Source organism: Heloderma suspectum, chromosome 3 (assembly GCF_057233095.1).
Source record: "Heloderma suspectum isolate Gila_16-S chromosome 3, 16-S_ref, whole genome shotgun sequence".
NCBI lineage: Eukaryota > Metazoa > Chordata > Lepidosauria > Squamata > Helodermatidae > Heloderma > Heloderma suspectum.
Genome location: NC_139460.1, coordinates 314459574 through 314486824, shown reverse-complemented (window position 1 = coordinate 314486824; position 27251 = coordinate 314459574). Strand labels below are relative to the sequence as shown.

The 27251-nt window shown below is 46.2% G+C and overlaps 1 protein-coding gene across 3 annotated transcripts in view; it reads right to left on the bottom strand.

The window, feature by feature from the left end:
* LOC146351564 (calcium-activated potassium channel subunit beta-2) overlaps positions 1-27251 on the bottom strand; it is a 151345-nt gene that overhangs the window by 16165 nt on the left and 107929 nt on the right. The window contains exons 2-5 of one of the 3 annotated variants that reach the window (XM_084842076.1): positions 24987-25106; positions 18259-18282; positions 13697-13867; positions 867-1062 (exon numbers count right to left, since the gene is read on the bottom strand). In XM_084842076.1, the coding sequence (XP_084698202.1) occupies positions 867-1062; positions 13697-13867; positions 18259-18282; positions 24987-25106 (511 nt within the window). Of the gene's footprint in view, positions 1-866; positions 1063-13696; positions 13868-18258; positions 18283-24986; positions 25163-27251 lie in introns of those variants that run through there. The other 2 variants (XM_084842077.1, XM_084842078.1) reach the window with 2 other exon arrangements.

Here is a 27251-nt window from a genome sequence, read left to right as displayed (position 1 = left end):
TTGTGGAAGCCATAGTTTGTTGTTGGTTTATGAAATCTGGCTTATTTAAACCATGACCAACAACAAACCATGACTTCTATTTGTAGTTTGTAGCTGGTTAACAAATAGCAGGGATGAGTTTGGAAAACAATGATAATCCAGATTTCAACAAACCACACCGTGGCTTAGCATTATGTGCAAACCAGGCCCTTAAGTTGCTAGTGCCCTCTCATCACAAGAAACTAGTCCCTGTAAAGAGGCCAGCTCTGAAATGTCCTAGCATGGAGTGATGTGGCATGAACCAAGTTCATACCCTGAACCAAGGAAAACTAAAACAATGGAAATGAAAATGTATGAAAATGCAAATTTTGCCAAAAAGAAAATAGGTTCAGGTAAACCTGCTTGCTATGCCTAAAGTTGCACAAGTAGTCCAGTTTATCCTGAATCTGATACTGGAGCATTTTCAGGATCTTGAGTTTTTATTTATTTATTTTAGCAAAGAAAAGTGCCATGGGAGAAAAAGGAAATGAGGAATCATAGGGATGTAAGGGTAGGGCATGTTAATGGAGGTCATGAGGGAGGGGCAGATTACTTTGCAAAGCACAGGAGTAGGACACCCTTGGCCACCACAGCCCTTCCTCGACCACTTCCTTCACCTTCCAATACATCTTTTAACCATGAGGGCTAGAAACTTCCTTTCCCCAAAAATAAAATAAAACCAAACATTCCCAGGAATCCAATTCTGTGCAAGATGACCTGATCCCATGTGCATGGAGTATTAGATCCAAACAGCTCTATCTGGAGATACAGAACAGCACCAAGCATTATCCCCCCAGCAAACAGTCTATCTGCATTGAAAATGGATTTGCTTTGGAATCTGGTCTTACCTCAGCATTAAGTTTAATGGTCTCTTCTGTGTGGTACAGTAAGTACTTTTGCCCCGAAGATGATACATTGACATACACTTGCAAGCAAGGGTACTGAGAGTTTTTCAGGCAATCTGGGCCGCAGCTGAACGAACAGTTAAAGGTTTCTGTGATGGAGGCGTTGAGCAGCGTGCACTGTGTCTCTTCTGTCCAAACACTGGTGGGGAAAGAGAGAGAGAGAGTGAGAGTTTAGACAAAATACACTCAGAGAAAGGACTAAAAGGACTGGAATTACCTTGGGAGGTGGTGGGCTGTCCCACACTGGAGGCATTCTAGATGAAGCTGGACAGCCATCTGTCAGGGATGCTTTGACTTGGATTCCTGCACTGAGCAGGGGGTTGGACTCGATGGTCTTATAGGCCCCTTCCAACCCTACTATTCCATGATTCTACGAATGCCATTTTTAGGAGAGAATTCCAGACATTGTCCAATCTTAACAAGAGCCCTGTATGCTAAAACGGTGGCAGGCTGGAGCAGTCCCAGTCATCATGGAGTGGACTGTCTTTTGCCCCACCTGGGACTCTCCAGATGTGTTGGACTATAACTCCCATCATCCCCAGCCAGTGTGGCTGGGGGTGATGGCGGTTACAATCTAACATGTCTGGAAGGTCCCAGGCTGGGGAAGGAAGGAGTAAACTCTTGCAATGTGCTGTAGGTTGGGTTGCCTTTGAAGACTGCTCAGAAACAACAGTTAATGCAAAATCCAGCAGCACGTGTATTAACTGGGAACAGATGCAAGGGAGCACACCTTGCCAGTTTTGGAGCAGCTCCTCTGGTTTCTGGTCCTTTTCTGAGGGCTTTCTTACCTTTAAAGCCTTCAAAGGCTTGGGACCTGGGTACCTGAGGGAAGGGCAACCTGCCCTTGCATGGACTTGTCCAGACTTTAAGATCAGGCTCAGAAATCCTGCTCTGAGTCTCCCACACCCCGTGAAATAAGGCATGTGGTGCCTGGGGACAGGAGCTTTTCAGTTTTGGCACCCCACCTTCTTTCCTTCTGAAGGAAGTTCACATGGCCCTGTCTTTATTTTCTTTCTGGTATCTGGTGAAAGTTTTTTTTAATGTGCTCAGGGCTCTTTGTTTTGTTGATGGCTTTTTAAATGACTGTGTCATTTGTTTAAATTGTTAGTGAACTGTGTTTTTACGCTTTTATTCTGTAAGCTACTCTCAGAGTTATGGCCGAAGAGTGCCTAACAAGTACAAATGAATAATAATAATAATATTAATAATAATAATTTATTTAATTTTTTTCTACCACCTTTTGAGGCAAAGCCTCCTCAAGGTGGTTTCAAAAGGATTTCTTAACAAAAAACATATGAAATACTACTAACTAAAACTACAGCATAAAACATTTGAAATAACAAATTTATGAATTTTTAAAATATGAAATAAAAAACATTGAAAAGCAGATTGGAACATCTAGGTCTTTAAGGCCTGCTTAAAACAGTCACAGAGTGGGCTATGTGCATATCCTGCGGTTGACCATTCCACAGAGGTGGGGCCATCACAGAGCATGGCCTCCATGGCCGGGGTTGGACTCGATGGTCTTATAGGCCCCTTCCAAGCTGGGCCTTCGGCACTTGAACTTGGGCCCAGGAGTGTACTGGCAGCCAGCGCAACTGTAAAGAATCAGTGTTATATGCTCTGATCGCCTCTGCAAGCAACTAGGTGGCCGCATTCTGCATCGGCTAAAGCTTCCGCACTGTCTTTAAAAGCAGCCCCATGTAGACTGCGTTACAGTAGTCTAGTCTGGATGTAACTAAGGCATTGATGACTGTAGTTGAGGTCTTCTTTCTCCAGATAGAAATGCAGCTGGCGAACCAGGTGAAGCCGATAAAAGGCACTCTGGGTAACCAATGCCACCTGTGCTTCCATAGATAGTGCCAAGTGGTGCGCTTGGTCCTTCAGGGCAGAGCAACCCCACCCAATGCCAGTCTCAGACCTCCATCCTGATTGGCAGGTACCTCCATCTTGATCAGCAGGTACCTCCATCCTGATCGGCAAGTTTCCTTACCCCCAGCTTCTGTCTTATCTGGATTAACCCTCACCTTATTTGCCTCACATCCATCCCAAAATAGCAATGGCCATTATTGTTATTATTATTTACATTTCTATACTGCCCCATAGCCAAAGCTCTCTGGGAGGTTTACAGAAATTAAAACATTAAAAACAATATGAAAAATTTAAAAGCCATTTATATAAAAGCACACAGACAATATACACAAACAACACAGAACTCGAAACAACTTGGCTAGAACGGCCAAGATGAGTGGTCCCTTCAGAGAACTCCTCTGTGCTTCCCAACTGTGGTTATCAGTGGGATTTTCACAAATGGTGGCTATAATCTGGGAATTCCTTAGTTTTCTCTTTATTTATTTAGAGCACCATTGAATGACTCTGGGCAGGTGGGGGGGGGCTTTGGGGATCTCTCTCTCCATAACTGGGGGAGGTCTTCCCTTGAAAGCCATGTCCCAGTGGCTGTGGAAAGGTCCCCTGCTGTTGCTCCTTGAGTGTTGGTGCTCCATCAGGGCATGCCAGGGTGGATCAGCAGAGGCTTTGCATCTGCCGGATTCAAAGCTGTGTGCCCCAACATTTGCTCTGCCAGATCGAGCCCAGCATTGAAACACCACACTGTAAAGGAGCAGTGTAGAATCAGTCGGACAAAATGTAACAGATCTGTTGCAGAGGTAAAGTAGATCAGATTAAAAAACTTGGGGAAAAAATCTTTTGCATGGTGCTGAAATGGCGACCAGAAAGGCATCAGGCAAGCTTTCCCGGGGAGAGCGTTCCACAAACCAGCACGACCACCAAGTAGGCCCTTTCACCTGTAGCCAGCTGTGGCAGCCCAGATGGCAGGTGCACACAAAGAAAAGCCTCTGTTGGAAGTATTTGGACAGGTACATTTGCAGGTAAGTGGTCCTTCTATTTCTGCACGGACACCCTTATAAATCAGAGGTGCCATCTAAACCCCCTCCTTTATAATTTTGCACACATCTGTAAGTCTGTCTTTCTGTCTGCCCACCTCCCCTGCCTGAATCCCTCTACTGGTTGTGTGTGGGTGGGACTGATACTGTCAGAAAGATGAAAGGGAGGTAATGCACTATGTCTGATGAGCCTTCAACCTTTCCCCTGAGAAGTAAGTCCTCAGTGCTCCTGCCACCGAGAACTGCATTGGGGAATAGACTGTTTTTCCTAGTTTCAGAGAAAGTGCCTTTATGGCATCAATAGCCATTGCTCCAATCCTTTGCTTCATCCAACACCTGTTTGTATAGGGAAAGCATGAAAGATTGTCATTTTTAACAGTCCCCAAAGCAAAGAGTTAAGAATGAATGCGAGCATATAGGGGTGAGCAGAGGCCCAGCCGAAGACATTTAACTGCAACGCCTCTTGGCTTATGTACATGGAATGGAGGGCACGTGTCATCTTGTCCTTTGCTTCAGGCCCTCCATTTCAGGGACAAAAGGGAAGAGGAATTGCAGTTAATTACTTAACACTGGCTGTGGGACTGCATCCTACACCACACCCAAGGACAGCTGGCTAGCTTAGGGGGTGCAGGACAGGACATGCGGCACACGCAGCTCTGTCCTACAAGAGAGGGGAACGGCCAGGGGAGCTGCTGCTGCTGCCGCCACCCCTGGCATCTACTGCCAGTTGGCCCACTCTCCCTAATGGTAGGGCTGGCCCTGGATGAGGAACACAGCTACTGCCTGGAAAAGAACTGGGGAAGCAAAGCAGAATTTGGGGAAAGAAGGAGGGACATATTCCTCAGGATTTGGGGCAATAAAAAAAAGAAACTCTGCTCATTATGCAAAGATTTACTTGGTTGCCCTGGCAACAGGAGCTCACCCCACCCCCAATCTATGTGTAGTTAGCACCCTTTTGCCAAAAGGTGTGAAAAAGTGCCCCAAAGGGGGTCTGTTCACACAGCAAAGATCTTTGCGAAACAAGCTCCTCTTGTTCACCTCAGCAGCAATATGAATGTACTGTGGCATGTCCTCATCACCGGGAATTCAGAGGTATGCTACCTCTGAACATGGTAGCTCTATTGATCTGGCAAAGGAACTATGTACTGACAGGCCATGAATTTCTCTAACCCCCCTCCCCTTTTTAAAGGCATCAAAAATGTTTTTTCTGCATGGCAACATTCTGTCTCACTGGAGTGTTGTCAGGCTCAATTAATTTCAGGTTACTACGGTGCTTTGATATTCATGGATGGTGTATGGAGTATTGTGTGGGCTGCAACATCACCAGTGATTCCAGAGGAGTAATTTGACCATAACTGTAATTGGCAGGGATGTATAATTAAGGATGCCTGACAAGAGAGTGATTCTGAAATGTAAAGAAATACCCCTCACTGGCTTTCTAATCTGGCTTCTCTCCCAAGAATTAACTGTTTCTGAGACAAATGATGATACACAATGGTTCCTACTAATCACTGCAGAACTAAGTAAAGAAACCTTACTCTAGTTTTGGGGCAGGAGGGTGGGTCGGTGGTGGTGGGGAACCTAGTCCTTGCCCTTTAGGCTTGGAGTTGTCATCTGCAACGTGGACCTGTATGACATCATCCATGTGCACCAGGTTCTGGAAGCCACAGCATGTAAGCAAAACAATGTTGTAGTTCTGGCATCTCCAACATGGTCCCCATGGGCACTATTGTGCCTGCAGGTACCTCCTGTGGTGCCCACCAGGTTCTCTGCCTCTCTTCATTTTCATTTTATTTCTTAAGATTTTTTTTTTTTAAATGGGGAGGCTGGTATGCTGCAAAGCAAAGTGCTTTGCAATTTGAAGTGCCATCTTTATTTGGGTTAAAAAGAGCAGTTTTATTTGGGTTCAACAGAGTGGTTTTGTGTTTTCTACCTCAGACCCCACCTCTTTCATCTAATTAAGTCACTTAAGGCAAGTTATTTTTCTTTTAGGTTCACCAGTTTCCCTTTTGGGAAATGAGTGTTTTATGACCAGCCATGCCTACCATGGCAGCGATTTTGTGAAAGCACCCATGACACGACCTCAAAATTCCAAATGTGCTCATTGACCCAAAAAGGTTGGGGACCCCTATATGTAGTCCAACATATCTGGAGAGCACCAAGTTGGGGAAAGCTGCCTTTGACAGACTCAGTATGGGATGCTTCTCCACATCTGATTCTGGTTTCATTCTTGTTCTCGTCAGCCTCAGCTCAACTCCAGGAATAGACAGCAGGGCCTGTGCCTATCTGGCTGAGGCGGGAGTGATGCTTAAGGCCGCAATTAATGAATCACAGGCCACAGGCCAAACCTTCTACTCTTTCACTGAGAAGGGAAGCACTGGAAGGTTGGAAAAAATTACACGAAGGTGCTACAAGAAATACAAGTGATAATGTCTCACTCCTAGCAATATTATTAGAGCGATCAGCAGGATTTCCATTTGTGAGGAGGAAGGTATTAGCTCTACGCAAGAAGGAAAAAATAACACCTCAAAGGGCTGTAAAATAGCTTGGTCCCTTTCACAAATTAAACTTCCATTAGTTTTTTTTTCTTCATTTGAAAGCTTATGTTTTCTCTAGGCTGCTGCTTATTGCTTCTGCTCCCTGCTGAATTAGGCGGGGGCCGTGTTTTGCAGTGATAGACACTCAGTATTTAATGGACTTCATAGATTAGCTGATAAGGATATTAGTCAAAAACCCATACTGTGAGGGAAAAGCCTGCAAAAGCTTTTCATTTCTCTGCTGCTCTGATTAATCCAAGGCTAAACAATGACAAGTGAAGGAGATCATATGTACGAAGCCAGACCCTGAACACTAAATCCCCCCATGAGGAGCTCAGTACTGTTTGTGTAGCAAGCTGCTCGGCCTGTTTCCTTTGCTACTTTTAAAGAAAACATACAGTGAGGATCAATAGATGGGTCCTCCGGAGTCATTCTGGCTTGGTATAAATTTAGGGTAGAAACTGATGTGCATAGAGGGAAGCAGTGTGCAACAAAGGAAGAAAAAAAGGACCCCCGAATAGCAGCAGGGCCGACATCAAGGATAGGCATGATGGGGCACCTGCTGAGGGCCCACACCCCAACAGGGGCACACTGACAATAGCCCCTTGGAGTTGCTTCTCCTCTTCGCCATTGGAACCTGCACATTCGCCTGCTTCTCACTCTGGCCCAGACAACGGTGGTGGTGAGAGGAAGAGCAGCAGCTGCCACTGCCTGCTTGCTCACTGGCTCCCTGTCAGGGGTGTTTCCGAGCGCAGGAAGGGGGATAGCAGTTCAGATTCTGAAGGAGAACCACCAGACATGGGGGAGGTGTTTTCCCAGGCTCGTCCAGGCATGACTGGGCCGGCTTCTCAAGTTACAAATGCCCAGCTGGCTGAGGATGAGGGTTCCTCTTCACACACCCCTGTGAGAGACAGCGAACAGAAGGAGGGGAGGTTTGGAGAGTCTGATTTAATAGATGCCAGGCGCAGACACAGAGCTAAGAGAGAGAAGGCAGGGGTGGAACTCAGACGGTCTACTCGATTGGCCTTGTGTGAGAAGCTGTGCTCAGAAGCCTCACGAGAGAGAGGTTCCTCCCCCCTGCTTAAGTTAGGCTAGTGAGACCGCCTTCCTATTCAAACGGCAGGCAACTCTCTTAACTTCCTTTTGAAGTCCCCTGAAGGCATTCCTTTGTAGACTGAGAGTCACTAAGAATTTGCATCTGTATGACCCAGTGAAGTAATGAATTAAAAGCCGTAGACTGAAGCTTCTTGTCTGTGTTTGTCTTCAGCGTTGAAAGAAAGTGGGGCTAAAGGACTCCTGACACTCCTCGCCTGTTAAACAAGCAAGTGGTAGCAGTGATGAGGAAGAGGATGACAGTGAGCAAGAGCAGCTGATGACAATGGTGGTGAGACGCTGCACTCACTGAGGGAGGGAGCCCATTGGTAAGCACATCAGCCCCTTGTCCCATTGTTCACCATGCAGTGGTGGTGACCATGCTAAGCATTCCACTTCTTTCTGCCACATGCTGCTATGGAAAATGTGTGTAACCTAATAAAAAAAGTTGTGTAACCCAATAAAAAGTTGTGTAACCTAATAAAAAAGTTGTGTAACCTAACACAAAGTTGTGTAACCCAATACAAAGTTGTGTAACCCAATACAAAGTTGTGTAACCTAATAAAAAAGTTGTGTAACCTAATCCTTCTAGTAAAGTCAGTTGGTTTGTAATCCAATTAATTTAACTTTTTCCTGAGTAAGTGTTTCTTGCTTCTTTGTTTTAAGGAATGCTCAATTGTCTTATGATCATCCTAGGCATGTCACCTCATCCTTTACTTTTGCTATCAAGTTTTTTGTTTTGAACATCTACATCTGATAATTTCTGCATATCTGGAAATATCATTTCCAGCAGTTTGAATGTTAGCTGGTCTGTTCTGTGGGACCATCTCAGCTGTTAAGACTCTGAATGTTGACATGAAAAGTCTGCAAACATTTTAGCCAATATATTGTGGCCCAGGATGCTGAGTTTCCCCCAGCGCCCCCTCCCCAGTCACAGGTGGGGTCTGAAGACTCTGAGCATAGAGAGAAATGGGTTCCGGGACCATCACAGGACTCAGTGAAGTGGTCACTGTTAGCAGAAGTGGCTGAATAAAGGCGACTGAATCCAGAAAGTGAACAGCTTGGCAAACTTTACTGAGTCATAAACAGACAGTTCCCTGGCGAAGTAACCAGAAGTACAAGACAGCATAGCAAATCAGGCTTGACTTCTATGAGAATGAAACCACTACTATTACTGAACATACTGAACATGCTAGCATTTGTATACATAAGAAACCCAGGCTAAAAAGGAAATTTATTTGGCTCCACCTGGCTGCTAGGCAGCATCATCCCCTTGTGACCTCTATTTGTACGGAAGACACACAGATGTTAATTAGCTCTGCACTCTGAGTCACCCCATCTTTGCTTTAAAACCCTGAAGAACAAATTAATGCTTAGCTTGTACCTTTATTTGGTATGATTCCCTGCCATCACTATTCCAGCAGTCATTCTACTAGAGACATTCTGGAGAAGAAGGAAGAGGAGGATCCCCAGAGGGCAAAGAGGCCTCCATCCTCAAACTCTGATGACGCCTCCCTAGAATTGCTTGCAGTATTGGAGGACCCTTCTCCACCAGAATGTCAAGACCATGGGCCACAGGAGGCACCACAGCTTTGCTGAAGCATGCACTTTTGTAATAGCGTGCATCCCCTTTAACACTTGACTGGGCTTCTTCCAGGGAGGTGGGACTTCACAGACACCTGTCTTTGCAGGGCTATCTATACCCCAGGTGGGGACTGGAGCAACAGTATGAGCTTGCCAGTGAGACTATTATCTGGATTTATCTCACATCTAACTCCACAGTTTGTTAACGGTAGTCTGATCTGACCTGTATCTTGGCCACACCTGAACAGATCGGCCCCACTGGTCCCAGTCTGAAACAAGAGCTATCTGGGGGAACTCACCATTAGGACCTGGCTTTTGTTTTGAAGCTGCTCATCAGCCCACGCCAAGATCTGGCAAAATTTGTTTTCACTGCCAACATAATTTCCTTATTGGCCACTGTCAATAGCCTAATGGCCCACCCATAAGCCCAACTGGTCATTTGGAAGTTCATACACACAAGATTGCAATACAGAAAAGGTTACGGATAATAAATTCATCAGTTTAATTGAAAGACATTTGCGCATTACCAAAAGCTCACTAGAGTGTCCTGTTGGAGATACTGAATGAAAATGATCACTCATGGATAGAAGGAAAAGCACTCTGTACGAGGGTCAAGAAGCAACAGTAAGAACCGGACATGGAACAACCGATTGGTTCAAAATTGGGAAAGGAGTACGACAAGGCTGCATATTGTCGCCCTGCTTATTTAATTTATATGCAGAGTACATCATGAGAAATGCCGGGTTGGATGAATCACAGGTCGGAATTAAGATTGCCGGGAGAATTATCAACAACCTCAGATACGCAGACGATACCACCCTAATGGCAGAAAGCGAAGAGGATCTCAAGAGCCTCTTGTTGAGGGTGAAAGTGGAGAGTGCAAAGGCTGGTTTGAAACTCAACATTAAAAAAAACTAAGATCATGGCATCTGGCCCTATCACTTCCTGGCATATAGAAGGGGAAGAAATGGAAGCAGTGACAGATTTTATTTTCTTGGGCTCCAAGATCACCACAGACGGTGACTGCAGCCATGAAATTAAAAGACACTTGCTCCTTGGGTGGAAAGCTATGGCACACCTAGACAGCATAGTAAGAAGCAGAGACATCACCTTGCCGACAAAGGTTCATATAATCAAAGCTATGGTTTTCCCAGTAGCAGTGTATGGCTGTGAGAGCTGGACTATAAGGAAGGCTGAGCGCCGAAGAATTGATGCTTTTGAACTGTGGTGCTGAAGAAGACTCTTACGAGTCCCCTGGAGTGCAAGGAGGTCCAATCAGTCAGTCCTAAAGGAAATCAACCCTGAGTGCTCATTGGAAGGACAGATACTGAAGCTGAAGCTCAAATATTTTGGCCACCTATTGCGAAGAGAAAACTCCCTGGAAAAGACCCTGATGCTGGGAAAGATTGAAGGCAAAAGGAGAAGGGGACGGCAGAGGATGAGATGGCTAGATAGCATCACCAATTCAATGAACATGAACTGTCTTGAGCACACTCCAGGAGAGAGCGGAGGACAGGAAGGCCTGTCGTGCTATGGTCCATGGGTTCACGAAGAGTTGGACACGACTTAACGACTGAACAACAACAACAATTACTGTAACATTGTTAGAAGGAAAAGCACTCTAATATTTTTTGTCTGCCCCTATTACTGTAACATGCAAGCACCAACAAAAGGTGTCCTTATCAGCCCATCCTTTAAAAATTTGCCTCCACATTAATCAACTGAAGCTTTAGTGAAGGGGTATTGAACCTCAGGACCATGGGCCAAGTTCAGACCATTTAGGCTCCCAATCTAGCCCTCTGGGGTTCTCCAAAGGTCCATACTCCTTCTTCCAACCACTGATGATTTGGTAGTTTCTTGGCCCTTGCACAGCATTTTTCCCATTCTAAAAGATTGGAATGCCTCTCATAAGACTTAGTTACTGGCAGTTAGAGCTTTAAGCTAAAATATGCTTGTATTTTTCATATTTTTGGTCCTGCCCCCTTTTGCTTTTGACCTGACCCATCACTGGAATTCAGAGGACCCTTCTGAAATTGAATCCAGTCCTCTGGCTGAAAGAAATTCACCCAAAGTTTAGTTGATTAATTTCCAATTACACTGGTTAAAGCTTGCAGCCCTATAAAACTGTGTGAAAAGGCTAACACTGTTAGGGGTGTGCATTGTTTTCAGATGGAGCCCATTCAGTTCAACGTTCATTCATTACAAATCAAATGGTTCGTGTACAAACATGTTTGGTTTTGTTATTCCATTACCTTTCTCTGATACAGAAACAGAATTTGTGCCCACAGACACCTCTGTTGGGGCCCACCAGACTCCCTGCCTCTCTTGATTTTAAGTTTATTTCTTAAGATTATTTTGATTTTTTTTAAACTGGGAGATTGCCATGCTGCAAAGCAAAGTGCTGTCTTTATTTGAGTTCAAAACCTTTCTTTGGATTCAAAAGAGTGGTTTTGTTTTTTTGAGCTCAGAGCCCCACCTCTGCCTTGTAGTTAGGTTTTTGGGCTAGTTACTTTTCTATTAGTCTCACCAGTGTGTTTTCTGGGGAACGAGAGTTTTGTGACTGGCCATGCTCACCGTGGCAGCCAGTTGATGAATGAGCAAGCCCCTCTATGGCAGCCATTGTGTGAGAGTGCCTATGGCCCTCTCTCAACATTCCAGATATGCCTACTGACACAAAAAGGTTAGGGACCCCTGCTCTAAGTAGAGAAAAGTGTTTATTTTATATTATTTTCCCCCTCCCCCATATGCCTCTCAAAGTCTGCTTACCCATCTTCTTCTTTCACACTTAACTTGTACCCTATCCCTAACTGCCTGGTTCTTTCATCCCTCCTTTCTCTCGCTTTTACATTCACTTCCTCCTGTAACAGCTTCCTCTCTTATCCCCTTCCTCCTTATTCCCAATTTTTTAAAAATATTATTTTTATTAAAAAATATTAGCTTTGCTCTCTAACCAACTCCTGCGGCCACACCTGCCCATGCACACCTGGCCATGGCACAGGGCGGTCAAGCAAAGAGGCGCTGCAGCACTGAGACCCACTTAAAGGTTGGCTGTGGGTCTTGGCCCACAGTTTGGGAAACACTGGGCATCTCTACACTGGCCTAAAATCCTGCATTTAAAATGGGGCTTTCTGCTTCCATTTTAAATGCAGGATCACAACGACTCCCTTTTTCACATGCTTCCTTTCCCCGCACACCCTTCCCCCTCCTTCTCCCCGTATCGGAGTCTTCCATTATCTTTCACTGATCTCGCACCTCTTCTTGCCGCTTTAACTCTTTTGATGGGGGAAACTGAAGTGGAACACAACGGGGTAATTTGATAGCTCATTATCTGCAATCTATTTAAAAACGGAACAAGGGGTATTTAGTACAGGACACGCCTTGAATGATCAAGGCGTCATGTAAAGAGCCCGCAAACTTCCGTGAAGGAGCAATCTCAAGCCCAGGATAAAAGCTCAGTGTGAAGAAGCTCAATGTCCTAGAACTAGGCCCCATCTATGTGGGGCATTTACATCAGTACTCTACTGTGCCTCACAGATGGTCATGGTACATGATGTTTCCCCCTCTCCGCAGCAACTGTGGGTTTTCATGCCATAGAACCTGCATTTTTGCAAAGTTGTTTTGTGATGGATTTTCCTGTCACTACGGCTTCGGTGCAGTTTGGGGGTCTGTGTGACCTCAACTAGTGATATCAGCTTCAGCACTGGCTGGGGGGAGCAGTGCTGATAGGAGGAAGGAAAAGTTGTGTCATGTACGCCTGTTTGGAGGAGCGGAGCTTCACGGAAGATGCTTTGTTTCCCCCCACTTCTGCCCTAAAAACAGCCTGCTAAACACGTCTACTCAGAAGTAATTTGCATTGACTTCTACTGCACGTTCTCAGTATGGAGCGGAGAGAGGGGTGGAGAAGCCTATTGTTTTAAATTTGCGCTTATCCAGGGGAGTGCACCTTCGTGAATGACTTCTTTTAATTTTTAAAAAAGGAAGCTTGTTGATGCCATGAAACTTTACCCACATATATCTAAACTTAATACTGTTTCTCGTGCAGTAGGCCACACGAATGCGGGGTTTGTTTGTTTTTTGCATATGCCACTTTAATTGGCTGCATGTGTCATGAGAGGAGCAAATCCTTTTGGATGAAAATACAGTTTTAAACTGAATCGCGTTGGAAAGCTTCTCTGTGTAGATGGGGCCACTGTGTCTTTCCAAGGCATTCTAGGGGGAAATGGTGGCTGACAGGTGGGAGAAATGTGTGCGCGCGCGTGTGTGTGCGCATGTGTGTGCGTGCTGTCATTCTCCCCCCCGAATATTCTAGAATGTTCCAGAATGATGGCCATTCTAGAAAAATAAAATGGCTGCTGAGAGTCCGAAGACTCTCAAATTAGCCCCACTTGTTGCCATTCACACACACAAAACATGAAGAAAGAAAGAAAAGGAAAAAGAAACGAAAAAATTAATGCGAGGAACGAAAACAAATGTGGTGTTAACAAATGAATAATGAAATGAATGACGCTTTGAATAATAAAACTGAACAGAATAACAAAAAGAATAAATATTTCTGGCACACTCCTTCTTTCTGCACCTAAAGGTCCAGTGTTTTCTTTTTGCATTTTGATTCAGATATTGTTACAGTAATATTATACAGGGAGAAAAGCAGAATTACCTTTGCATGTATGACCTCAGCAGCGTGATTCCCAGGAGGAAGTACATCATAATGGAACACACCATCATTGTCAGTCCAAGGAGTATCGCCCGGTCCTCTCCTGCTTTGAGAGCGGTGACTGTTTTCCTTTTGTCCAGTAGGTCATGATCCCTGATTTTTTGGTAAATATTTCTGAGGTTGAAAACAATACATTCTTATGTGGAGTTCACACTTAATCAATAAACCCTCTGAAAGGATTGACTGCTCCACTGCCAGGTCCTGTCTCATGGGAGATCAGGCTTTGAGCTTTCCACAGCTGATGTTTTCTAAACAATTTCCTTGGACCTGGTAGGGAAAAATCACTGACATCCAAAATACACAATAGAATGAACAGAGTGAAATGTTTTCAGAGGGCTTTTCTCGTGCCTGGAAATATTTCAGCTTTAGAGGAGTAGGTTTGCAAAAGCTGAAGTGGGCTGCAGGTTGCAATCCTTAAATTAAATGTGGGAAGCTTGCTTTGGTCCATAACTCCCATGATCCCTCACCAGCGGCTATGCTGGTTAGGGCTGATGGGAGTTGAAGGCCAAAACATCTGGAGGGCCATGAATTGCCCACCCCTGCCTTAAATTATTCACACCAGAGGAATTTTTGGGAGTATCCAGTAATGATTGAAGCCACAATCCTCAAACTTGGCCTGTGTTATACATGCTCTAGTAATTTCCTGGTGGGATGACTGTAATGTGCTTCACATTGGGCTGCTCTAGAAGATGGTCTGGAAGTTTCAGTTGGTCCAGGATGCAGCTCTTAGGGTTTTAGCTGATGCCAACCAATTGGCTCATATTACACTGGTCCTTTTGCAACTTCACTGGTTGCCAACCTATTTTTGGGCTCAATTCAAGATGCTGGGTTTACCTTTAAAGCCCTCAATCATCTGGGATCAGAGTATCTTAGGATTCAACTCTTCCCACACAAATGTAATAGGAAATGTCTCTCCATATCTGAGACTTGTCTTTCTGCCCTCTAGTGAAAAAGGATAGAGCCTTTTCAGTGGTGGCACCCAGATTGTGGAATGACCTACTGAAAGTGGTACACCTGCTCCCATTGTTCACATATAGGTGAGCTTTAAAAACAATTTTATTTCAGTGGGCTTTCTTTTGTTTTTGGTTCTGGCTCTTAGTGCATTTTAAAACAGACTGTGTCTTTTTAATCATTCCTACGTTACTGCTGCGATTTATTTATTTATTTACAACATTTGTATACCACTCCACATCTAAACAGATTCTGGTGAACAAGAGATAAAATGAAGCAAAGATAAAAAGAAGAAACGTGACATTAAGTTTATTCTTTAACAAACAGAGGATTGCGCCTTCAATTGTATTACTCTAATTAGCCACTGTCATACAGTTATTCTGATTCATTTGAAACATTGGTGCTCCTTCTTTGCTATCTGACACTGTGTTATCTCTGTAGGTGCACTTGAACCTCTTCTTTGGTTGTGCTTACAGCCTAGGAAGGCATCCTCAGCCAGCGGACTTCTGAATCTTTTTTCTTTGAAAGACAACAGTCTGTGCCATGTCATAGAGAGCAATCCTATGTCACCTAGTCAGCATCTGGGGGAGATAAGATTTTCGGTTTCCCAGCCCTGAGCTCGTAGACAGTGCTAGGGGCTCATAGCCGGGAAACTGTGCTCCCCTCCCCCTTGTAGCCGGGGCGAAGAGAACCACGGCGGCTGCCCCTCCATGCCTGTCTGTGCTCATAACACGGAGCACAGTCAGGGCGAAAAGGGGGCGTTCCTGGGGGCGAGAAGGGTAGGAGACTGCAGAAGCTGTTTTAGACAGCTTCCTATGTGGTTTCCAGCCCCGTTCCCATCCCCTCCCCAAAGCCGCACTTAGGGCGCAATCCTATGGCCGCTAGGCAGTGGCTAGATGGCCACAGGATAGGTCGGTTCCCTGAGAACTGACCTCCACCACCTCCCATGCTGCCTTGTAGGCAGTGCGGATCAGCCCCACGCTCTGCACTCGGAAGAGGAGAGTGGAGCGGTGAAAATGGGGTGTTCCGGGGGCGTGCTGGGGCGGGGAGGGCAGAAGTGCCATTCCGACACTTCCTATGCATTGGCTGGCATTCCCCCCCCCCCGGCCTTCCTGTGACTAGACAGCCGAAATCAGCTGTCTAGCTGTGAATGCAGGGCAGCTGAAGCATAGAGGGAATGATCTCCTCTGTGCTGCTCCTGCCCTGCATTGGATAGGCGGTCGCCTCTGAGTTCGGGGGCGGCCACCTATCCCAATAGGATTGCTCCTTAGACACTCAAGATCAGGCATCTAAAGAAAACTGCAGGGGAACCAGAGCACAGAAGGAATCCTCTCCTCCGCACTTCAGCTGCCCTGCATTGGATAGGCAACCATCTATCTCAATAGGATTGTACCCATAATATGTTTTTAAAACTTCCCGGCAGCCATGCAGCCACTATTTATTTATGTATTTATTTAGGCTGCTTCTGTATTGCTTGACATCCCAGAATCTCCAAGAGGTTTACATAAAAACGCATACCATACTATACAAAAACCAATACGTATCTTCGGGAGCAATCCTATGGCCACAGGGTTATAGGGTTTTTTGGTTTTGGCAACCGAGGTCGGAGCCCTGGCTCCGAGCTCAGTTCCCAGAAACTGCGCTCCCTGCCCCCTCCCCCACACCCTCATACCTGATGCAATTCTCTCCGCACCGGCTACTTCTCTGCACTCAGAAACAGAGCGCAGAGAGGGCCAAAAGGGGGCAGTCCTGGGGGCAGGTGGGAAGGAGACAGCTGCTTTACAAGGCTTCCTGTATGCCTTGCGGCCTCCCTCCCCCTGCTCTGAAGTCCCCGGCTAGACCTGTGAAATTGTGTGTCTAGCTGAAAATGCAGGGCGGCCAGAGCATGGAGGCAAGGATCACCTCTGTGCTCCGGCCACCCTGCATTGGATAGGTGTCAGCCTCTGAGTTTGGAGGCTGATGTCTATCTCCATAGGATTGCGCCCTTAAAAACATTACAACAAAATTAGTAAATCAGAGCAGTGTCATGATCGATTTACAAGTCTGGGAAAGCCTGAGTGAACAAATGCATTTTCAAGAGGTGTTTGAAGCTCATCACAGTTTCTGCCTCTCAAACTACACATGGTAGTAGTGTACCAGAGCGTGGGTGCCACTACCGAGAAGGCCTGCTTATGTGCTGTAACCTGACAACACACTGATGGTCGTGGAATGACCAAGAAGACCTCCTTGGAAGACCTCGGGTTGATTTGGTGTATATAGGGAAAGAGATCAGCTAGGTATCCTGGCCCCGAGTTGTTTACTACACATCTTTGCTCGGAAAGAAGTCTCTTGCTGATTTCTTTCCAGGAAAGTACGCATTCGATTGCAGCTTTTATTGACACAGGACTGTGGCAAAGATATTTATTATTATTTTGCTTGATTCCTGCTTTTACAGTAATTATTTCTCATCATACTTTTTCTTCCCTGATCTCCACCAAACTTGTGTGTTTTATTTCCAATTTACTGCTGTTTACTCGGGATGTGATGGTATTAATTTAAGAACAAAATACCCGAATCTTTAAAAACTTGCTAATATTTTCCCTGGTGGAAAGAAAGAAAAAAATCCTTTCAAGATTGTTAATTTCCTCTGACAATGTGGGAATTTAATTTGTTGTTGTTGTTATTGCAACTTCTGCTGGACTGTGTAAGGCAAGCTTAATTGCATTCAGAGATATGATGTGAAAGAATAAGCAAGTGTCACTTGGCTATGACTATTTGTCAAAATGTATTTAACCGTGGATGGCTCGCTATCGGAATTTGCATCATTACCAAAGGAGAGCAGGCAGGAGAGGCAGCAATTGTCATGTCGTTCTGGAACATTAGCCCACTGCGTGGCATAACTTGTGTCATTCTGTAGACATAAAACGGGCACAGCGCAATCAGTCAGCAATGTCACCAGAACGCAAACGTGGTTCAAATGGACGATCAAGAAATAAGATTGCTACTTGAAAAGGGGTTGTGGTTGAGCATCTTTCTACAGGGGTCTATGAGCCATGAAACAAATAGAGAAAGGAAACAAAAAAAGACGAACTAACAGGCAAGAAAGCATCAGTCAACAAGATGACTGCAGGCCAAACCCACGTTTAAAGAGATGGGTGTGCCGCGGTCATGTCTACGTTGGCGCTGTAGAGCCAAGCAGTCTTTATAAGAAACCTGTTGATTGGTTATCTCAGAAATGCAGCACTTTACAAGCAAAGCTGAAGCCTGTGGGCTGAGAGTCTTCACAGGGGTTAGCAAGTGGCAGCCCCTCAGCCAAACCTGGCCCCCTGAAATGTACGGTTTGGCCATCCAGTTGGCAAAGAGCAGGAAACATGCACAGAAGGAGCAAGGGCTCTGACTGGGAGGATTTGAGGGAGATGGGTTTTGCCTTGTGTCTGGAGAAGCAGTGAGCCAGAAGAGGGTGGAGGTCTAGAGGATTAGGGTCAGAAAGGATGGGGATCTAGCGGTTGTTAGGCGGTAGCTGCTTGAAATCGGTTTTAATTTGATCTATTAGTTCTTGATTTATTGATACTCACCGTGGGCGCTCAGGATTGGGCAAGCTATACATTTGAATTAACAAATAGATAAATGAAAGAAAAGCATTTAATCAAAGTAGTCGAAGGAGGAGCTCTTTTGAACACTGAGTTGATAACTGGTGGGCGCTAGTCTCCGTTATACTCCTCTTTGAGAATATGTGTAGGACTGGGCCAAAATGCCCCCCCCCCTTTTCAACACCTCATTTGCAGGCATAGGGTGGCCAAGTGTCCTCTTTTACAGAGGGCAGTCCTCTATTTGAAGGGCTGAGGACAGTCCTCTGTTTGAAAGCAGCCTCTGTTTGAAAGGCTGTCCACTCCAAGTCCAGTTTAGACATAAAGAACCATCAGAAGGAAGAACTGGGCCTTGAAGTCATAAGCACCTGGACAGCAGCAAACTGAGCAAGGCGCACAGCTCAGCTGGTCAGTCTTCCACTCTCTGGTGAGATGCGCTGTATTTCTATTTAAATGATAATAATCATTTGTAAATGTGTATCTATACATGTAAAGTAGCATATGCAAATTTTATGCAAATTGGTGCCCTCTTTGGTCCTCTTTTTTGGGTGATATATATCCTCTCTTGGAGCAATTCACAACTGATCACCCTATAAATAGGGGAGGATTTCAGCTATGATCACGGATGCCGAGGGCGCATCGTCTTCTGGGGTGAGTACTGGGGGCTCTCAAGAGCCTTTAATTAATTTGTTTCTTGCAGTATGTTGGCAGTTCTCTTGTAACACACTGGTCTTGTCTGAGGGCTAAATGACATGTTACTACATGTTAATTTGTAGTATACAGATCATCCTAACTTTCTTTTTTACCTTCACATAAGTGCGTAGGCCTCTGATCTGGATCAGGATAAGCACCTATGGGTAGGGAAGGTTTAAACCTTCCCACCCAGTAACTCCCCCCCCCCCGAATGGGGTCTAGACAAACCCCCCTCCATTGGTGCCAATGGGAATTTCCTCCCCTATTTTAGCCCCTGTACAGTGGTGGTGGTAAATTTAGGAGGAACGAGCAGCGGGATGGGAAAGTTTAAATCTCCCCTACTTGCGCATTCTGGCCCTGATCCTGGCTCTGCACGCTTACTCGAACGTAAAAAAGAACGTTAGATTCAGCTGCATGCTACGTATTTAGTGTAGGGTGTAATTTAGCCCTGAATTTAGTAGTTGGAGGGAGCAATCCTGTGGCCCCTAGACATTGTCTGAGGGGCCATAGGATACTGGGGATTCCTCCCTCTGAGGTTGGTGACAGTGTTCCAACCTCGGAAGGGGGAGTCAGATCTGCCCCCTCCCCCTTGCAGCCAGCAATGAAAGAGCTGCGCTGGTTGCACTCTGAGGTCAGAAAATTATGCCTGGTGTGGAGGATATGGATAGGGAGACTTTTTTTCTCCCTCTCTCATAATACTAGCACCAGGGGTCATCCCATGAAGCTGATCGGTGGGAAATTCAGGACAGATACCAGGAAGGACTTCTTCACACATCCCAGTCAAACTATGGAATTCGCTACCACAAGATATAGCGAAGGCCAGCAATTCGGATGGCTTTAAGAGGGGGCTGGACAAATTCCTGGAGGAGAAGGCGATCAGTGGCTATTGGGCTTGATGACTGTGTGTTGCCTCCAGTATTGGAGGTGGTGTGCCTATGTGCACCAGTTGCTGGGGAACATGGGCGGGAGGGTGCTGTTGCACTAGTGCCCTGCATGTGGGTTTCTCGCGGGTAGCTGGTTGGCCACTGTGTGAACAGAATGCTGGACTAGATGGACCCTTGGTCTGATCCAGTATGGCTCTTCTTATGTTCTTAAATTCCACTTCAGAGTAGGGATGGACGAAAGGAACTTACCTGGTCCCGCAGCTTGCTTTGCTGTGGGGGGGAGGCGCTTCGGTTCTCCCCCCGAAGATCAGGCGAGGGGGGGAGAGGCGCCCCGCCTCGCCCGGCAGAAATTCAGGCCGGGGAGGAGCGCCCTGTCTACCCGGCCGCGAAAAAAAAGTAAAGTAAAAAAACCAAAAACACACCCGTGATAGGCTACGTAACGATTTACGTAGCCTATCACGGCTAGATTTCCAAAGTCAGCCGTGATAGGCTATGTAAATCGTCACGTAGCCTATCACGGGTGACTTTGAAAAAAAAAAGCGCGTACGCAAATGGCGGCGCCCATGGGGCGCCGCCATTTCCATTCCTTATTTGGGTACGGGTAGTCTACGTAAAGATTTATGTAGACTACGGCGAAAATAAGGGAACGCTATTTGCGTTGCCCTTATTTTTGCCGTAGTCTACGTAAATCTTTACGTAGACTAGATGTGCCAAACTAAGGAACGCAAATGGCGGCACCCCATGGGCGCCGCCATTTTCATACATACTTTTTTTCCCCCAAAGTCACCCGTGATAGGCTACGTGACGATTTACGTAGCCTATCATGGCTGACTTTGGAAATATAGCCGTGATAGGCTACGTAAATCGTTACGTAGCCTATCACGGGGGTGTGTGTGTGTTTTTACTTTCCTTTTTTATTTTGCAATGGTGGCGGTGGCAGCCAGTCAGAAGACCGGCCGCCGCCCCCGCCCCCGCCGAAATGCCGCCGAACCACCGCTGGGACCCGCCGCCGAGAGGGACATTCGCACGAGGTAAGTCCCATCCCGGGGGGAGAGGTGGGGGGCCGGCGGAGAATTTCACCACCAATTTCGTGGGGCCGAATGCGTTGGCATTCGGCCTCCCAGAGATTCGTGGAGAAATTCTCCGCCATCCCTACTTCAGAGAGGGGGAAAAGGGTGCATTCTGGTGGGCGGGGAAGGGAGGAGAGCAGAGAGGCCAAGATACGAGTCATCCTGAGCCTCTGCCAGCCTCCTTCCCTCCCCCTCCAAAATGCCACTGCTAGATGGGCTAAAAAGCTTGTCTAGCAAAGTATGCATTGCGGGAGGATGGGGAGCTGAAGATCACCTCCATCGCTCCTCCCTCCCTGTACTGGATAATCAGAAGCCTCCAATTTCAGGGGCTTCTGATCACTGAGGGTGCGATCGATAGGCTTGCACTCCAAATCAAATGCTCCTGACATCTATGTATGCCAACAAAGGTTACTAGACTGTGTTTGCCCTTCCAGTTCATAAGAATGTAATAGGAGCCCTGCTGGAACAGACAACTGGTCCATCCATGCCAGCATCCTCTTTCCCACTGTGGCCAATCAGAAGCCTCTGGGAAGTCCACAGCCAGGGTGTGATGGCAATAGCCTTTTATTGCTGTGGTTCCCCTGCAACTGGTATTCCGAGGCTGAGTGTTTCTGAACCTGGAAGTTCCAGTAGGCATCATGACTAATAGCCATGGATCATAGACCTCCTCTCTCTGAGTTTGTACTCTAGTCACTTTTAAAGGCACCTAACCTAGTGGCCAGCACTGTGTCTTATGGCAGTAAATTCCACAAATCAATTCTGTGTTGTTGTGTGAAGAATGCTACATCTGGGATCCCAAAAGCCCCATGTATGTAACATTTTTTACAGCCCCAGCACTGCATGCTGCACCCGCAGAGTAGGCTCTGGTGGATTATGTGACTTTCTATTAGCTTTTTGCCAGGTGTGCGACAATAGGAAGAGGAAGCCTCAGAAACCCTGGTGAATCCCACAGAAATAATTTGATTTTCGGTTTAGTTTTCTGAGAAGCCAGCTATGCCAAATTTTGCTCGGCACTGTAGCCTCTTGTAATGTTGAAAACATAACAAAACAAAATCCTCTCATTTTCGTCTGCTGTGCAACGGCTAAGTGCAATAAAATAAAGGACTGAATAAAATTAAGCAAAATTATTACTGCTGTGGCTGTTGAGGCTCATTTAGTTTACTGTATCTGTCACTCCAAATGAAGGCATTATTGATTTTTTGGTTTATAATCTAGTATTATACATTGTATTGGATTTTTTCTAGTGCATTACATCATGTCATTCCGGCAGAGTTGTGTTTTGTATTGTGCATGTGTGAAAAGGATTAATGGCAGCAAAAGTAAATTGAGCTATTCGATTAAATTGGAAAGGAAAGCGTGAATGAATATGGAAAAGAATACCAAGACTGGGTTTGCAAGGTAGGTTTCCCATGCAAAAGCTGCAGTAAAGTTCAAATTGAACTCCTGAAGCAGACTTTGTATTGGGGGGGGGGGAGAAAAGAAAAAGGAAGTAAGCTATCTAAAGCCCAGAGATAGTATTGTTTTCTTCTGTAGGTATATTCCCATATGTTCAAGTCATCTGATGGGACCTTGTTCAGGGACCAACAGCCACTTGAAGATAGGTTAATAGTTACAAGGGACAGGGCTTTTTCAGTGGTGGCTCTGTCTGTGGAATTTGCACCCCGGGGGGCCTGCCTGGCTTGTTTCCTTTTAGCCTCAGAAGGTGGGTCATATGACCTAATTACTTCAGGTGGCCTTTGGTTCAGCAGGCCAGGAGAGCTGCTGTCCACTTGCTGTTTTACGAACTGCCTTTTGATGGTTGTAGCTGTTTTATTAGTTGTGTGACTTCAATGGGATTTCGTTTGTCTGTAACCCCCCTCGAGGGCCCTGCCTTGGCCATCAGACAGGATTTATATAGACACATGCCAGTCCCCATCTTTCTCTTGAACTCCAGTGTGGGTAATAAAGCCCAGGATGGGTCTGTACAGATGTGGGCAGGAGCGACCGTAATTCTCAGTGCCTGAGACAGGGCCATCCCTACTATTAGGGAGAGTGGGGAGGCTGCCACAGGCAGCTGATTTTGGGTGTGAAATTGTCGGTTATTTAATTTATCATCATCATCATCATCATCATGTTTTTATTGCTGGGGACGGGGAGAGGCTGTGGGATTTTCTGCATTGGGTGCCAAAATAACTTGATTGGTCTTTGATACTATGCACCTTGATTTTGGGTGTGAGTAGCAGGGGGGCTTTGCTACTCCGCCTTTGGCAGCAAAATGTTTTGGTCTGGTCCTGGTTTGAGGACATCAGGGACATGGAGGAGGCTTAGCTCCTCCTCCAAGTTTGTCCCACAATGCACCTCTTCCTCTGATACGCCTTTCCTACCCGGAATACAGCACGTGGGTGTTCAGGAAGGGAGGGAAGCATGTGTTACCTCCCACACTCTAGATGAATGGCTGCACTAGTGGATAGGAGAGTGGGGAGTGAGGCAGGGGTTGGAGAACCAATGATTTTTGAGCTTGCCTAAATTCTCCAGGAATCACTTTGAAGCTCATTTCAGCTCACTTCCGTTGTTGCTTTCGACCTGTTTTTCAGCTCATTCTAATGTGAAAAGTGCATATTTTTCTGAGTATTTTTCAAAAGTTCACACTTTCCCCCCATCAACTAAAGCATTAAAATGCATTTCTTTGGGCGGGGGTGGGGGCAGGGGGGGGAGAAAAGCTTATTTTGAAGTGAGCATATAAAAAACAAAGACTTTTTTTGAACACAACTGCAAATCCGAGAATTTGTGAACACTTCTCGAAAAAAGCACTCGTGCTCACGTCCACCTCTAGGACGGTGAACGAGATATATTTCGTAGAATCATAGCATGATTTGCGAAGAGAAACGAAATTCTCGTCCATTGCCAGAGAGAGGGAAGAAAAGCTGGGACGTAGAGCTGGAAAGTACTGGAACTCTTGCCTCACCTGCCACTTGTCAAACTTGATGGGCCTTTAGCTAGTGAACAAGGGCCCATGCAGTTTGGTTAGTGCTGGTGGGCAGCACCCGTGTGCTCCCAGCACCACCACTGCCACCACCAATGTCTTCTGGTATGTGCAGAAGACTTGGGAGATAGGAGAGGTTCAGTCTTTTACTTTGTGCTGCAAGATTCCCACTGCTTCAGAGAGTCTCCAACCCAGCCTTTCCCAACCTGGTGCCCTGCAGATGTGTTGAACTACAACTTCCATCATCCACAGGCAGCATGGCCATCTGGAGGGCACCAGGCTGGGGAAGGATGCTCCAAACCCTGGTGTGAAACGAGGGATTGACTCCTCTTGTTTTTGCCATGAGAGTGGTGTGCGCGTGTGTCTGTCTCTGCCACCCACCATAAAATGAGAGATACCCCCTTCCTTCAAGTGCACTCATCAGAAAACTCTGGGAAGGAGGTCTCTCAGCCATTATAGGGTTACTAGAAGGAGATTTATGCTTACCACTGGCAACTTGCTGACTGCATTTTTGGGCCGTTACAGGGCAAAACAGTGGGCTTCTATGTCTCTTCTGGGTGAGGCTCAGCTTGAGTTAGTTCTCTGGTATCATGCAAATATCATTCCAATTACGTATTACCAGAAGGTGGTGCAGTGTTGGAGAAGCAGAGAGCATGAACACTGCCCTCCCCAACAAAGCAAAACAAAATCCCCCCTGAAGAAAACACTTCTCAAAAGGTTGTGCAGGGAAGTGGATTACTGTGGCAATAGACACCAGATCACTTTAACTTATTAAAAACCACTCCCCTAGGTAGTGATAGAGCAGGAGTCTTCTGCCTTTTAAAAAGTGAGCAGAAATTTTAAACTAAGAAAATACACTTTAAAAGGTACTTTTCAAAATGGTGTGGGCAGGGAAGAAGGGGTGTCTTGCTACTCAGCAGTGATGTCACAAGTACTAGCCAATAGGTGCTGCTTACGAAGACACTTTCATAATCGCAGGACAAAAAAGTGGTGTAGTTCCTCCTTGACCTCCATGCTTCCGACCCACCTTCAAGGGCAGCCAGCGTATTACTACTGTTATGCAAATGGGTCCGAGCATGCGTTTAAAGCAACGTAGACGCCACGTACCTTCTCTCGTCATGTCTGTAGGACGTGGAGCTCCGCCCGCTGGTCCAAATGAACATCTTAGAGGATTGATCCCCGCTGCCTCTCCTTACCGTGGAGGTCCTGGAGGGATGGCGGTAAGACCTACGAGGAAACGGATAGCCTTCATCACACTGTGCTGGAAACCTGCCAGGCCACATGACATCCGTCAAACTCAAGTGCCTAATCCCGATTGGCTCGTCAGACACATGGCAGGCCCTGCTCCATGGAGGGTGGCATTTAGATGATTCCAGGTGATATGCAAACCAACGGAGATGACCTTTCTCTTTCCTTCCGAGAGGTTCAGTTGACATTAAATGATCTCCAGCAATTCTTCTTTTGTTTCTTTTTCCTCCCCCACTCCCCAACTCAGACTTAACAAAACCTCATTTCGCTGCTTTCTCAAGTGTGGGCTTTTATTTATTTCTCTGGCATAGCAAGCCCAGTCACGGTTAAATAAGCCTCCTGAACATTTCACTCCTCTGAGTTGTCTTTGCAGGCCTTTCCTCTCCCTGCTGCTTCCTGACAGGAGCCTCTGTTTGCTCCAAGCAACCAAAAGATTTCCAACAATTACATTGAGTCCGCTGTGTATTTCGAATGCACTCATCTGTTACCAAACCTGTGGTTAAATTTAAACCGCGGTTAAAGTCCATCTTCTGGATGGCCCTCTGATTGGCGCTGCTTTGTGGTGAGGGCAGGACGGGGTGGGGGAGGTAAGAACACCTTGACCAGGTGCTCCATGACTACTGGAGGGAGATGTTGTCTGTGACGCCTCTTAGGTAAACGTTAAAGGTAGTTTGTTTCCCTCTGTTGCCCCCTAACCACATCTCCGTACGTTCTGACATTTCACAAAGGAAAAGAAGGACACTTCTGTGTCCTTGTAAGTCTCCTGCGCTCCCACTAAGGATGACTAATCCTAATCTCTACCCGGTCCTTCCGTCTTTGCCAGCTGTTCTTTTACTCCAGAGTTGCTTTTTTTGCAGTGGCTTCTGCAATGAGGCATTTACATAAACTGACTCCAACAGTGCACTTTTATTACAACCGAAGACGCTTAAAACTGTGTAATATAATAAATAATAAATAAAATTAATTCAGACTTCTTAGCTTGCTCTTCGATTAAAAAAACCAAATATCTGCAGAGAGAAAGGTATTCGCAGCTGTTTATACAGAGTTTACATAACCTGCATATGCCTTTTCCTCTCCAGATTTTTTTTTTTTAACCAAAAGCAGACTCAGAAGTCTGATTTTATTTTATTTATTTATTTCATTTATATCCTGCCTTTTTATCCTCACAACAACCCTGTGAGGTAGGTTAGGCTGAGTGTTGGGGACTGGCTCAAGGTCACCCAGAGAGCTCCATGCACACATGTTACTAGGCCTGTGCCCATGGGTCCCCCCCTCAAGTTTATTTTCCAGGGCCCTGGATCTATTCCCCAGACCTCTAAGTCTCCATTAGTGCCGTGGAATGTCCTTTTCCCAGCTTAGCTGCCATGCAGGGGGCAATTTTCAAGGGGGATTGCTGGAGGGGAGGGAAGGGATGTTGCAGCATGTGGGGAGGAGAACCCTCTCCTCCCCACATGCTGCAACATCTCCCACCCCCCCGTATGGGAATTAAGCTTTACAAAATATCTTCCAACTAGAACCAGTGGGAGTTTTTTTTCTAAGCTTCATTGCCAGGTGGGGGTGGGGGTGTGGTTCAGGGGGATCACAGTTGGGGTGGGAAGATATAATTAACCCTCCCCTCACTGTGCACTGCCCCTCCCCCAAATCTCCCCATCCACATAGCAATTAAGTGTAGAAAAAAAGACCTGCCCATTGGTGTTAATGGAAAATTTGGGTTCTGAACCTTTTATGTGCCTAGCAATGCCCCCACCAAGTGGGAAATTTGAATCTGGGTCTCACCAGCCCTTGTCCCAACTGCCATGGCAGTGCCTTGAGGGAGGAGGGATAGGGTAAGGCAGGGGTGGGGAAGCGAGGGAAGGAGAGAGAAAAGGGGGTGTTAGAAAGACAAACACACACACACACACACACACACACACACACACACAGAGAATGGGATGGCAGAGAGAAAAATTGTGGCCCTACCTACCACTAGCATCCCGCCTTTGACAGATTAGCCCTGAGGGAATGTGGCCCCTGACAGAACAAAGGTTCCAAGTGGGAAAATCTCTTGGGCTGGCCTTGAGATTAAGCACAGGAATGGAGGAGAGGGGGAAGGACTGCCCACCTCTTTCCCCTCTGGCTGTTTGC